This window comes from Gadus chalcogrammus, chromosome 11, assembly GCF_026213295.1.
Source record: "Gadus chalcogrammus isolate NIFS_2021 chromosome 11, NIFS_Gcha_1.0, whole genome shotgun sequence".
Lineage (NCBI taxonomy): Eukaryota > Metazoa > Chordata > Actinopteri > Gadiformes > Gadidae > Gadus > Gadus chalcogrammus.
This window is the reverse complement of record NC_079422.1, coordinates 13,532,005-13,546,530: the sequence shown is the minus strand read 5'-3', so window position 1 is coordinate 13,546,530 and position 14,526 is coordinate 13,532,005. Positions and strand designations below refer to the sequence as shown.

Sequence of the window (14,526 nt, the reverse complement as noted above, 5' to 3'; positions counted from 1 at the left end):
TGAGGGTGGATTCTTTAGATTCCTGTGCCCCCTTTTTGAAAGAGGCCGTCATTGGCTCCCCATCATTGTTCTGGTCTATGAGTGTGTGTGTGCACTGTGTGTATTAGTATGTGGGCTCTGGGTGGTCTGAGTGTGTGTGTGAGTGTGTGTGTCATTGTTCCAGACCAGAGTCTTTGTGTCAGAGCGTATATATGTGTTTGTCTACGCTGGTATTATTTTTCTCGCAGGTTTGCCATAACTGGGCTGTAGAGTCATCATGCTACATTGTTGAGACTTCCGGGACACCAATGGCTCACAAAAGGCCTTGCATTTTTCTCTATGATAGAGAATGAGCTGCTTTACCTGATTAAAGGGGATAGAATCTCATCCACGACATCCTGAAACTGATGAACACATCCTGTGTTCATGAGATTTGATGAGGTAAAGGGGGAAACACAGTAGCAAAAGAGAGATGGGGTTTGACTAGATGACAACTGATCATGTTTTTAATATATTCATTTATTGATTTAGTTGTATTTGTTGGTTGGCCTGACATCTTTGGAATACATGAAATCGGCACATACTGCTATTGGTCAATTCATAATGTCATCAAACCGTTCTCTGTGCACCACAAGTCGATGCTTTTTAACCCCTATCTCCCCAACTATCCTGCCTCCCCTGTCATAACATCACTGGAACGGCTCAACGCTGAATGTTTTCAGTGTGTTCAAACACAATATCCTTGGGACAGGTGCCCGGAGCCAGTCTGCAGAGGCACTGGCTGATTCATGGATGTTCAGTTTCCAGATGATTATAATATAACAAATACGATAATAACCTATTTTTTACATTGAATATTTCATACACATGCTAGGTCTTTTTTTGTGGGCAGATAGATGAACACATTTCTTAATCTACCAAATCCTAAACAAAAGGATGATTTACTGGACTGCTGCCATCTCGCAGTCTGTTTTCATTCTATTTTTGTAATTACCAGTAGTAGTAGTGGGGTGAACAGAGTTTACAGAAAAGCTTTTCAGAGAAAAGGGAAACGTTTTTCAGATTCAGTTCTTCTTTCTTTCCTGTTCCTCTTAAGAGTTTGAGTTCAACAAGCTATACTTGTTATTGTCTTCTCCACCTCCTTTATACTCCAAGATTTCATGTGGTCTGAAATTAATCTACTTCAGGTTTTGCTCCATCTGTTCTCCTTTGTACCGATAATGTGTACAACATTGAAAGTGGTTTACAGTTTTTTTCAATTGCTTGAACACGTTTTGCAAAATTTGGCTCATTGTGTCAAAACTCAACACACAAGCAAATAAGACAACAACACTGGGAAATAAACCATTCACATCTATGTCAAATTGAAACTCGGCTATCGAAACCTAACAATTCTTTGTAAAAAGGGCACTCTGATGTCAAAATGAAACACACTTACATCATATGAATACACTTTCAGATCAGCAGCAACACACTGGTCTACTTTATATAAAACACTGCTGTCTTTCATGTTCACTGTTTTTATTCAGTTCCACAGAGGGCACGTTTTCACCACAACCAAAAGAAATACTAAATACTGTACATTGCAGGACTGTACATTACAGTGCAGTAAATACAGTTTGAGCAAAAATAAATAAATAAATAAACCCTATTGTACTGTGAACACAGAAAAACATGGCAATTGTGCATGGGTGGGCTTATGGACCCTGCCGTCTGTTGGGGTCTGGCCATAGGATCTCATCAACATCACAAGCAATATTATCTTCCGCTAAGCTTCGGGGAAAATATTGCCTTGTGTGCCAAATCCATCCAAGCATTGACCCTATGTTGATGTCTCCGCAGGCCTGTTCCATTGCCTGCAGAAGAGGCATGCGAGCATGAGGTTGGCGGTCATATACGCACCATCTCCAAGCCGAAAATAACACTTACCTGTACATATTCACGTCGAAGTCCTTTGACCCTGACACTGTTTCTCTCAAATGGGACCCTGTACAATGGCTTCATGGTAATTTGGTGCTTTACCAAGATGCGTCTGATAGTGGAAATGCTCACTCGCTTTATGTTATTGAATACATCTCTATCTGCAAGTATTTGTTGCTGTAGCTGGTTCTGGTTGAGACGGATTGCATTGTTTGCTCGGACCAGGTCCACAATGGCAAGTTTCTGCTGTTGGGTGAACAGGCGTTGGCGTCCGCCCCCAGAAGGTCTTCTAGTCATTCTATAGAAAAAAGCAACCACGAAATGTTACTGTATTGGTTTGCTTCTTTTTTATATAATGTACTTTACTGTCTATACCATAGAAAGTACTGAAACATCTCAATGTAAGTAACCACAAAACTACCACTTTCGTTCAAAAAGGAGCATTAGCCACCCTGCAATACAGTACATGTGATATGGTACAGTACTGCAAATACTCTAGATACAGTCTGAGTAGAGTAGAAAGTGGAGAGTTGAAGACATACCTGTCTTCCAGTCGGAATGTCCTTATTATGGATGAAACTGTGAAACGGCTTAGATTAGGGTGGACTCTCTGCCCAGCTTCCCTCATAGGCAGGCCATGGTTTACAGTATGACATGGTCCACCAAAGTTGCTCTTATGTCATCGGAGATAATGTTCCGTGCACGGCCTCTTCCACCACGTCCTCCTCTATGTCTCTGTCCTCCTCTTCCTCCTCTACCTCTGCCTCTTGCTCTTGCTGCATCCATGCTTGCAAGTTCTCAAAATGGCTTAACTGAGGCCTTTTTGCAGCTGGCTGATTGGTGTTCAGTTTTGGAAGAAAGTGTTTTAAGGTGTGTGTAAGAAAGTATTCTCAATTAACCAATGTGTTTAGGATTTTGAATAGATGTGTTTTCCCAATGGTACAATGAGACTTCATTTATGAATTAAGTGTCTTATGTATGAAATACTGTGCAGTGTGCAAGAGCAAGTGTGTTGCAGAAAGGAGCAAGTGTGTTGCACCATTGCAACTAAAGTGCAAAGCAGCCCTTTTGTTTAAGGAATGCTTACATGTGTTTAAGGTATAGAAACAAAAACTTCAAGTTGTGTTGCTTTGGTCTAAGCATGTGTCTATAGTGTTCAAGCAATTGAAAAAAACTGTAATTAACCTTTCCTCTGTACCAATGCTCCCTGCCATCCATTCTGTTCATCGTGTAACTCTTGCAGTCTATCGCAAAACGCGAGAGACATTGCAGGTACATTCTTCCAGTTCCACGGCTTTCTGTGAAAAGAAAGTGTGACTTCCTATCCCTCAGAAATTGTTTTGAGATGTTGAAAATGTCCTCTGCAATACATTTAAGAAAGAAGGTGAAAATGTGCAGTGGTGGAACTATAAACGATACAATAAATTCTCTACAAATATGGAGAGCTGTAGATAACGTTCACTCCTTTATATTCCATCTCTCTCGTAAAAGAAAGGAACATGCGTGTGTGTGTGTGTGTGTGTGTGTGTGTGTGAGTGTGTGTTTGTGTGTGTGTGTGTGTGTGTGTGTGTGTGTGTGTCTGTGTGTCTGTGTGTGTGTGTGTGTGTGTGTGTGTGTGTGTGTGTGTGTGTGTGTGTGTGTGTGTGTGTGTGTGTGTGTGTGTGTGTGTGTGTGTGTGTGTGCTAGCTTAAACATTCCTCAATGTGTACATCCTTTTATGGAGATAAAAGGTTTTGAATTATTGGGTTTAATAGTCAAAATGATCATGAGTCATGATAATGGTGGTTCAGAGACTTCTCATGATCAACTCAACACATCCATTTTGCCATATCCTCTTTGAACTGATTCTGGGTGTTTTGACTGACCTAGATGAAAGTCAGTGTTTTACAGACAGAGAGTAAGAAGTAGGAAGTAGGTTAGCTTCTAGAAATGAGGTTTAAACAGAGGGAGCACAAGGGAGGGTGTTGAATTTATGATGGTACATAACACCATAATTGGCCCGTTGGAAGACAAATCTGCCAGCCTGTCAGTGCTAAAATGCTCCAATAAGTGTCAAAACATTGGAATTTTCAAGCCTGTTTCTCATCCTCTGACTTGAGACTTAAAAGTCTGCAGTTTAGTTTATTGCCGTGAGCTTGCTTGCATTGCCTTTTACGAATGAATTGTCCGCGACCATCTGTGAGTTAATAGGAGACATTTTTCATCCCCTCTGCGTTACTGTTTTGCACTTTCTGCCCATACTGTTACCTAACATTACTGTTTGCATTAGAGGCATAGAAAGGGTTGTGTTTAAAAAGATTTAAACAGATTCAAACAAAGAGATTTTTATCCTTCCGAACTCTCAAAGGTAGGACTCATTGCGATTCATTAGCAAAGCCTACATTTACTGAAAGATAATGGGTCTGATTTCCCATTCTCACCATCTGCTCAAAGGCCTCTCTCAAAGGTGTGTTGTGTTACTCCTATTCTAAGGCACCAGGCAGGGACATTAAGGATGGATCTGGCTGGAGGGGTCGGTTGCCTCACGTGGACTGAGAGTTGCCAGCATGTGATTGCCAACCTGCACCTCGGAATAGCAGCAGAGGAGCCGGACGCAGTGTTGGCATATATAGTGGCAGCCTGCTTCCAGAGGCCTCTCTGTAAGCTGCTGAGGTGAAGGGAGAGGCAGATTGGAATTGATGGAAAGATGGGAGAGGAAAAAATCGAAAGAAACTAGAGAAGAGACGCTGACACAGAAGACGGGCGAATTGCAGGGTGAATTGCAGAGAAAATTGCGTACATTTTCCAAAACATACATAAATGGGGGCAGCAGAAAAGCTCAGGGAAAGAGAGAGAAAAAGAGAGAGAGAGAGATGTATCTCTGGGTAGAGCGCTCCTTCGTCTGGAGAAGGAGCTTCGCCTCTGCAGCCTGCCCCTCTGATTGGTGGAGAGGCATGCAGTGCTCGCTCTCTCTCTCTCTCTCTCTCTCTCTCTCTCTCTCTCTCTCTCTCTCCCCTACCCCTCCCCCTGCCTCCCTCCTCCCCTCCCCTCCCCTCCCGTCCCCTCCTCCTGCGCAGTGCTAGAAGAGGAGAGGAGCTGCGAAGGCATCAGGCACACATCAGACCACTCTGAGACACGGCTAGCGAAGCATCACTCCTCAGAAGCAACACACAGTAGACCATCAGTCTACGGCTGATAGGACAGCCCATCACAGAGGAGCAGACATCTACGCAAATCCGACCAAACCAGCGTCCACTCAACCGGGACGACACACCAAGCGATCTTCAACCCTCCATCGATCTTGACAGAAGACCAGAACGAGCACTCACTTGACGAGAAGCGTAGCATTCGTTTGTTTTTATCCACCGCGTTTTTGCGAGGAACGGCGAGTAGCGTAGCACCATGGGCAGACAGGGGCATGATGCCGCCACCACTCCGGGGGTCCGCATCCAGCGCTCCCAGAGCAAGCTCAGCCTGTCGGCGTCGTTCGAGGCGCTGGCCGTCTACTTCCCCTGCATGAACTCCTTCGACGAGGAGGACGAAGGTAAGAGGCGCGGTGACCGGACAATGCTGGCCCGACCCCAACCCCCCCCATCCGGCCCATCTGGGTCACCAGGGCGATAGGGCGTATGCGACAAGGGCCGAAGAGAGAGGCATGGATGCTCTTTCTGTTGGGGGGGGGGGGGGTTTGGTTGGTGGTGGTGATGAGGAGGGGAGAGTGGAGAAGGGGAGAGAGAGATGCAGTGATGGCCTGGAGAAGGTGATGGAGGGCTAAAATAGAGATGCATGTTCTGTGCAGATGTGTTTGTGTGTGTGTGTGTGTGTGTGTGTGTGTGTGTGTGTGTGTGTGTGTGTGTGTGTGTGTGTGTGTGTGTGTGTGTGTGTGTGTGTGTGTGTGTGTGTGTGTGTGTGTGTGTGTGCGCGCGCGTGTGTGTGTGTCTGTGTGTGTCTGTGTGTGTGTGTGTGTGTGTTTGCAGGTGTGTACGCAGTAACCACCTTGTGCAGACTTGATTACATGGGCTATTGTTGGAGCCATGGCTGCAGCTTTTGTTGTTTGGACGGCCTCTTGATGAGAGCCTTTCTAACCCTGTTTATTAGCGGCATTTGTTATTGCTGCAAATTAAGATATAGGTTACAATTGAAAGTGAGATATATTATATATCCTACTTTGGTTTCACACATGACGGTGTCATGTTTGACCACTGATCCCCATTTCCAGACACTGGCCTGTTTGCGTCGATGCGGAGATGCGTACCTGTATCCGTTTTTTTTTTTCTCCCTCTCTCCTCATCATTCATTGATTACAACAGAGCTGGCCACCGATTGGTTGGCGAGCTCTGTGTCTGACAAAGGTTGCTACAGGCGTCACGTGGAACTCTGTGACCCTGGTTCCTATTGTAGATGTTAGGATGTGAAAAAAGGAGAGGGGGCGGAATAGTACTGTTGAATAGCTCAGGCTGCACAGTCTGTGTGTTGTGATGTCCTCTATACTAGTCACTCACTTCCTCTTCCTCCTGCTGTCATGTATCCAAGACCTTCACGAAAATTCCCTGTATAATGGAATCTTTCAATGGAAAAGTAATAGGAATGATTGCAGTAAGGTAAGCAGGTTAGTTTGGGGGAAATTGTTTGCCGTGGTTGTTGCAGAACTGCTCATGAAACAGCCCTCATAACGGGGGGTGAGCCATCGTCATGGATCAGGCCGGGGGCAGCCGGACACACCACTGTATGGGGGCTGCACACCGCGTGCTGTCCTACATGTACTGGAGATCTGAGGCACCTGCATAGGGGTTCAAATGCATACGATGCATAGATGATGTAGTCTACGTATTGTCGACTACTTATTGTTTCCTCTGGGAACTTGGTTTATTTTTCTGCTGCTGGTTTTTTCAACAAGACTTGAGGCAGAAAGGCTCATGCCGAAAGCAAACCGCAATCGCCTGTCAATACACGGTCGCAAAGCTCCTTTGTCGAGGAGGCTCCCTTGTTGATGATCTCTCCCTCTCTCTCTTTCTGTCGTGGTCTCTCGCTCAGAAGCAGGAGGAAAGAAGTTGCGCAGCACCATCCAGCGTAGCACAGAGACGGGCCTGGCCGTGGAGATGCGGAGCAGGATGACCCGGCAGGCCAGCAGGGAGTCCAACGACGGCAGCATGAACAGCTACAGCTCTGAGGGAAAGTAAGTGTGGCCCGGTCCATCCTGCATGCCACACTGCCCCGAGAAGGCTGCTTTAGTTGAGATTCAAGAGTTTTAAAGAGTGAGAGGAGAGAGCAGGAAAGTGCAGAAGTGCAGAGCCAATCAGGGCATCTCTTCCCTGATTGGCCATTACTGAGCGAGTGCATTACTAGGCAAGTGCAGTCAACTGCAAAGATATTCTCACAGAGCATTTCCCTCACTAATAGCTGACGGGCCATGTCATATTTAAAAAATGAAACTAAAATAGTAGCTCCTTTATCTTTCCTTCAGTACCTTTAACCTCTTTGTTAGTTAAAACCTTTTTAGGATAGCTACACCCATTTGGACTAGCAGGTGGTACCTCTCAGCCTTGGTCTCTAACTTTTGTATCTGTTACCTTGTGTGGTCGTATAGTCTCATCTTTCCCGGGGTGAGGCTGTCCTCAGATGCCCAGTTCAGCGACTTCCTGGATGGTCTCGGACCCGCCCAGCTGGTTGGACGACAGACGTTGGCCACGCCTCCCATGGGTGAGTCCAGCGGCCAATCAGACCTTTTAAGAGAAAAAGCTCATTAATAAAGCACATTAAGTCTATGGGCATAACTAAGGTGTTGAGTAACAAAGACAAGCTAATGCTTCCGTTTAAATTCTACATTTTTCTATCAAAATGCATTAGGATGTCGGGTTGGTAGAAATGAAAGGTCCGGTGTACATTAGTTTGTTAAGTACCATGCTTATCGTTTGTGTACTCTTGGGTGTTCAGGTGACATCCAGATCGGTATGGTGGACAAGAAGGGAGCTCTGGAGGTGGAGGTTATAAGAGCCCGTGGCCTTGTGGGAAAACCAGGTTCCAAGGCACTGCCAGGTACATTCAGCTCTCAAACTGCCATCCTCAGCTCCGAAACCCTTTAGTCTGAATCTATTCCTTTGTGATGTGTTTACTACATGTTGGGATCAGCAAGGGGCAAGTCCCTTAGAAATGGGACATTTTAAAGGGGAGACAAAATCCAATCCTGTTGAGGTGGAAAAGTCCTGACTGTTTTCTCCTCTCCCTTCTCTGTCCTCTACAGCACCATATGTAAAGGTCTACCTTTTGGAAAATGGAGCCTGCATAGCCAAAAAGAAAACAAAAGTAGCAAGAAAAACCTTGGACCCTCTTTACCAGCAGCAACTGCCGTTTGAAGAGAGTCCGGGAGGCAAGGTTTTACAGGTACGACGTGTTGACTTATCTTTTGAAGTAATGAAACCCTCCTGTATCGTACCCTGAAGACGATCTGAGTTGATGAGGTGGTTCTGATGGCACTCTTTTCTTTCCTCTTCTTCCTCTTCCTCTTCCAGATCATCGTATGGGGGGACTATGGACGCATGGACCATAAATCCTTCATGGGAGCGGTTCAGATACTGTTAGACGAGCTGGACCTGTCCAACATGGTGATTGGCTGGTTCAAGCTCTTTCCCCCTTCCTCATTGGTGGACCCTACACTGGCCCCCCTAACGAGGAGAGCGTCTCAATCGTCACTGGACAGTTTCTCGCGGTCATAGCAGTGAGCGGACTGGTAGCGTTGTTGTAGCAGCCAGTGTTGAAGTACAGGCCGCGTCTCGCCCCCCGGTTACACTGCATGCTTGATGTTGTGTCTTCTGAGCCTGTTGCTAGGGGTGTGAACATGACCCTTTGTTTTGAGCAAAAAAATAATAATTAAAGAGGTCGCGCACACGACAGGGCCCAGGGCAACGCGCCGCCTGGGGGCCAGACTCGCCAGGTGGCCGTCGTGGGTTTTTTGGAGGAAGCCGGAATGAACTCCTTAGCACGAGGAATCCGCCAGGTTCCGGGTTTTCATCCAGTTCCAAGCCATGAGGGATGGGCGGGGTGGGGGGGCGGGGTGGGGCGGTGGGGGGAGGGCGAGCAGTGGGTTCAGTCCTGGGAACCACACAAACTGTTCTGCAGGAGCCCTCTTTTTTTTTTTCTTTCTTTTGAATGAAAAAAATGTACACAAAAAAGAATACCAACATAAATCAATCATATTTTTTGCTTTGAATTTTTTATTTATTTAGCTTTTTTCACTGTTTCCTTGTTTTATGTCAATGTACTTGCATCTGAAGGGGGGTTAAAAAGTCCCTCGCCGGAAGCTTGGTGTGGCCTAGCTGTGTAGTAGAATGGGGTTTGGGAGTCTACTACCGGGGGAGGAATTGCGTCTGCCTGTATGACCCAGCCCAAACCCACCGAGAGCCCCCATAATGCTACAGGTCTAGGCTAGCCACATTGGAATATTCCGGAAAGACTTCAAGTCAAAGCCAATGTGTTAAGACTGGCATGGCTCCCATGAGGCCCCCCAAGAAGAACGGAAAGATAGAAAGAAAACATATTTCTCTCTCAGTTCATATATTGTACGACATTTAAATTAGTTAAATTTTAGTTATTTTTTTGTTTTTGTTTTTTTGCATGGACAAAAAGTTAGCTGAATCTAAAAAAATTAACAATTATTTTCTTGAGGCTGCAACTTGCAAAAAAATAGAGAAAAAACAAATACAACCGATCAGCCATTTTCAACAATTTATATAATTTTTTATGGTAAATTCACTAGTGCATGGTTTTCAAGGGGAGTGAATGCAACAGCGTGATAAAAAAAAAAGACAAACTCTTTATCATTTTTTGGTCCACAACACAGTCTGCATTTTGCAGATGCCCAGATAAGGACAAGTTTAAGGTTTTATTTTATTTAACAAATATGTTTATGTGACAAAAAGTGATGAAGATAAATGTAAACTATTTATTTCATTGTAAAAGGCACACGCCTTATAAAGATAAACATTATGTGCAAATTGTACATTGTTTCTATTAGTTTCTTTTCACCTCTATCCCAGGGTACTTACCATCGTACGATTCATCGCTACAATTGTTCGATCCCCTGATATTGCCAGATCTGAGGGACTGTTGTTTATTTTACAGTTCTGTATTCTTTCAGTATTTATTTCATTTGGGATTTGATTTGTTTGACAAGCATGTTGAAAAGGTTCTTCTGCAACATGGCTTGGGCACACCTTACAGTAACTCAGCATGTTTTGATAAAGATGATATTTGGACTTTTTGCAGTTTCTTGTACAGTGCATGTCAACTCCATTACTTTCCTCCCCCCTCACCTAAAATTGAATTCTACAACAAATTAGTTATTGGGCTTAACTGACCAATTGTCAACGTTTTATCAAAACATTCCACCCCTATGATCATATTTTATTTCGTTTTTGACATGGAAAATATTTTATATTTAACAGAGGTTGATGACACAGTTGTGATTGCAAGTGTATTTTATTTCAGTATTGTTGACTAACATGCAAAAATTATCTGTATTTATAAAAACAAGAGGTCTACATCGAATCCAGAGACAGCAAACATGAAAAGAGATGGATGTTGATAATTTTTTTCAGGCACTGTTGGTAAAGATGAGCTAATGACAAGTTCGAGTAACAAGGGATATTGCCACACATTTTTTCCTTGTTTATGAAAATGAAATTAATTTTACTATATTTTTGTTAGTTTATTTAATGGCCAAGACCAGTCCATTTTTATTTTATTTTATATTTTTAGTAATTATAAGTGCTTCTCATGTCTGGGAAGTTTATAAATATTAAAGTTGCAGTATGTCTGAATGAAATTTAATTGAGGCATTATTCCTTTTCCATATTAAGCTCCTACGTTTTGATGTCCATTGAAAGCTTATTTGCTGTAACAAGCTATATATTTTGATTTCCATTGTACATAACTATAGATGTCAGGGTTTAAATAAAAAAAAGCTATCACAAATAGATCAGCAGTCTTTTGGAACAGAAATAATGCCTCAAATGATGACAAAGACATATGCTATTTATCCTTTCCAATGCCTTTTCTTTTTCTTCCTTTGGTGCAATGTGTTAATGCCAAGGCTATGTCTTGGTAAAGTATGGTTGAGTACAGAGATTTATGTAAGTTATTTTTCAAATTAAAATAAAAAATGGATATTACACTGACGCTGTGTGTTGGCTGACATCAACACGAACACTAGTTCACGCACATAAAGACGCCACAGATAAATAAAGAATGAACGAACGAGAGAAATAGAAAAAGACTGTAGACAACAGGAAGAGCACTTACGGAACTCAAGACAAATGGGAAGTGAGCAATGTCTTGGGGTTGAGTTTGGGCAATAGTTCCTCTTCCATTCATGTATAAGTAGAGGCAGCACAGGACACACGGCTGTTCTTCATACATGGTCTTCATTCCACAAAGTCACACATTCACTACCATCCTTTAGCCAGGAGTGGTCGAATGATTCAACAATTGAACATTCATTTGAATGATTGACGCAAAGAGTGATGGCCTTCTCCGCACTGCAATGCTTTTCCAACGTGGGCGGGGTTGTGACAGAAGTTTACGTTACTGGCAGAATGGACGACCTTCGGAGAGGAGCCATTCTTGTAATCACCTGCAGCCTTCTGAGCTTGCTCCTGGGCTCCCTGCTCCTCCTGTACCTCCTCTTCATGCGAGGCTACGAAGCGGTCGTAGCCTGCTGCATGGCCGGCTGCTTCTGCACTCTGATCAATGTCGCTTTCTGCCTCTCTAGAAGAGTGCGATGCATGGGAATACTGTTTGTCATCTCCTGCTTCATGAAGCAGAGTCGTAAGCTGCTTCTCATGACCGGCATCAGTTTCGTCGTGCTCCGAATCATCCACAACACCATGGAGAACCTCACTGGCTTGGCCAGGAGCATGTTATGCAACCTCAAGGCCAAGACGTTGTCCGTCTCCTTGGCACCGCTGGACAACTACATCAAAATGCTGAGATGGGTTCATAAGATATTCAAGCAGGTATTCGAGATGGATAACGGGCTGATCGAGTTTGACGCTGACTTGAAGGTTTCCGCCAAGGCGGACAGCACGAGGTTCACGGAGAAGCTGGCAGATGCCAGGCACAATCTCAACCAGACGGTGACCAGGGCGCTGGCCGTGGTGCACACCATGAGGTCGGTGATGCACCAGGTGCTACCCGCTGTCAGCTTCCTCTTGCTCTTGTTCCTAATCGCGCTGCACGTGAAAAAGTACCGCGACAGCGTGAGGTACAAGAACAAGTTCATCAGCCCCAAATTTGTGGCGTTTGACGCCAGGGAGAAGGCAGAGGGAAGGCCTCACGTGCTGCCTCTCACGCCACAGGAGGAGAGGAAGTATATTTGCATCCCCGCCCTACATTTCACCAAGTCGGAGGGGCGAGCCATGGTGAAGTATGGCATCCCGGTTTTTTCCCATTTCATGTTGTGGGTCTTGTTTTTGGGTATCGATGCGTTAATGTACTGTTTTGTGAAGATCATAACCACACACTTGGCAGAGTTGGAGCCAATTAAAGTGCCACTGATAATGAAATACACAGTAAGTATCACTGATATCGCATCTTTGATTAATTGTTCTGAGTCTCCTGAGCCAGAGGAATAGTGGCTAAAAAACAATTTTTGCTTTGATCTCATAGGAAATCCAAACGCTTGTCGGTTTATGGACCAATGAAGGGCAGCAAACGTACGATTTCTCGTACAACATGACCTTGTTTGAGAAGGAGTGCCTTCCTCAGCCTAAGCTGCTGTTCTACAGCTCCATCGCCCCGCTGGCTTTCATTCTGCTCATCCTGCTCATCATGGCCGCCATGGCTTCCAAGCTCATGCAGCTTCGGCTTCTTATCTGCGAGCAATTCTTCACCGAATCCTCAGAGGCGAGGGTGAAGTACCTTCATGCAAAGATCCTGAGGAAGAGACATAAAACTAAGAGAATCGATGATGACGTCACGTTGGGATCGTTCATTTTCAAGGTTTGCCTGAAACATATCATGTGGCACGTGTGTGATTGGGATAGATTAATAAAATGATTGTTAACATTTTGTTTTCTTTTTTCCCTTAGTTACATTTCTGGTGTCCACTGATCTTCGGGCCAAAGCCAAATGGATCGCATAAGGATTTTGTACTAAATTGACTGATAAGTTATTTCAAATAATTATATTATGTACATATTCATATTGACTTGTAATGGTGTTTGTAGACTATAATAATAATTATTGTTGATGTTGTTGACATCGTTGAAGTTGAAAGTACAAAAAATGCAGGGCTATTAAAAGTATGAAATAATATTATCTGTTATATTTTCCACTTTAAAATAGAAGCAATAAGCTTCCCTACTGAACTATGACTCAATACGCCTGAATATTTTTTTGTCATATTGTAGACAAGATCAAACAAGGTATTAAAGGAAATGGAAATATCCATTGTATGTGATTATGATTCATTCATGGAAATTTGTACAAAGGTTATTGTAAGACAGATATGTCTGTAATAACATGTTGTTGGGGCTTTAGTTGTGCCATTATACAGTAACTAGATACTGGACTGGAAACACACTGTTTGCTTTCAACTGTTTTCTGACTGCAGCTGCTGTTGTGTCCGCCGTGTTCCAACACCACAAAAGGTAATGGATTGTAAATAATATGCAGAAGTGAAAGATCACGATATGCTATCTGTAGCCAGAAGTGCGAGCCAGAAGTGTGAATCTGCTCTACTTCTAAAGACAAGCATTACCAACAACAAGCTACTAAATGTTGATCTTCAATTTACCATAATTGATCCATACATATGATCTACAGATTGTAAAGCTAAATCCACTCTGTTTTTCTCCTCACCATGTTCATTTTTGATATTTTTTAATGAAAGCAGTTTTTGTTAACTTGCAGCGTTTTTTTCGTGTCTGCGTTTGTTTCCTGCATTTGATCTGAGTTAGTAACATCTCCCCATAATCACCAAGCACTCTGTACTGAGGGGCCGGTGCTCAGAGAGCTTTATCAGTTAGCTCCACACAAAGATAACTGTCTCGCTTACATAACACGAGACAGATGTCCCTTTACATGGGCTGTGAGCAGCTTCTCTTCTGGCACTCCTTCGGAGTCCAATAAGTACTGCCCTGTACATCGATGCTCATCGATCATTCAACAGATCTTGTATGGATACAGTTTGATACTCGGATAAGTCAGAATATGATTGATCTTTTTGATTATTATTTTCTCCACATAAAATGTAATAATCAGTAAATAAAGATTAAGCAATGATTTTAGACCATTTAAATACAGGATGCCCCCCATTCAATGAACCACATCAAACCACAAAATGCTGCATGAGAGAGGAAGTGGCCCAGTGCTTGAATGAGTGCACCATTTGTGACTCACATATTGCCACTGACCCGTGTGGCAACCTGATAAACTCACATTATGTCTCAAACAGCCCTGTGGCAAATCACAACGCCAGCAATCCTACCCAATAGGAGGCCACTATGTGTGTCATGTAACAGCATGGCTAGGTTGTTTTACCATAGCAGGCATGCAGCCTCCTTACATGGGCATAGAAATGTTAATGTGAATATGCAAGTAAATATATAAAGGGGTGAAAGAGGAATGACGTCATACACAAACAAAGCTCTT

At 43.7% G+C, this 14,526-nt stretch overlaps 2 protein-coding genes across 5 annotated transcripts in view; both read left to right on the top strand.

The window, feature by feature from the left end:
• Positions 1 to 8,899, top strand: part of rims2a (regulating synaptic membrane exocytosis 2a) — a 135,908-nt gene extending 127,009 nt beyond the window's left edge. Inside the window, exons 1-6 of one of the 4 annotated variants that reach the window (XM_056602990.1) lie at positions 5,005 to 5,422; positions 6,916 to 7,054; positions 7,466 to 7,578; positions 7,813 to 7,914; positions 8,120 to 8,259; positions 8,388 to 8,899. In XM_056602990.1, the coding sequence (XP_056458965.1) occupies positions 5,281 to 5,422; positions 6,916 to 7,054; positions 7,466 to 7,578; positions 7,813 to 7,914; positions 8,120 to 8,259; positions 8,388 to 8,591 (840 nt within the window). In that variant the 5' untranslated portion in view covers positions 5,005 to 5,280 and the 3' untranslated portion in view covers positions 8,592 to 8,899. Of the gene's footprint in view, positions 1 to 5,004; positions 5,423 to 6,912; positions 7,055 to 7,465; positions 7,579 to 7,812; positions 7,915 to 8,119; positions 8,260 to 8,387 lie in introns of those variants that run through there. The other 3 variants (XM_056602989.1, XM_056602987.1, XM_056602988.1) reach the window with 3 other exon arrangements.
• Positions 8,900 to 11,301: 2,402 nt separating this feature from the next.
• Positions 11,302 to 14,499, top strand: LOC130392489 (dendritic cell-specific transmembrane protein). The gene is made up of 3 exons (XM_056603009.1): positions 11,302 to 12,443; positions 12,541 to 12,873; positions 12,963 to 14,499. The coding sequence occupies exons 1-3, from the start codon at positions 11,397 to 11,399 to the stop codon at positions 13,032 to 13,034; spliced, it is 1,452 nt and encodes a 483-aa protein (XP_056458984.1). The 5' UTR covers positions 11,302 to 11,396; the 3' UTR covers positions 13,035 to 14,499.
• The last annotated feature ends 27 nt before the right edge of the window (positions 14,500 to 14,526 follow it).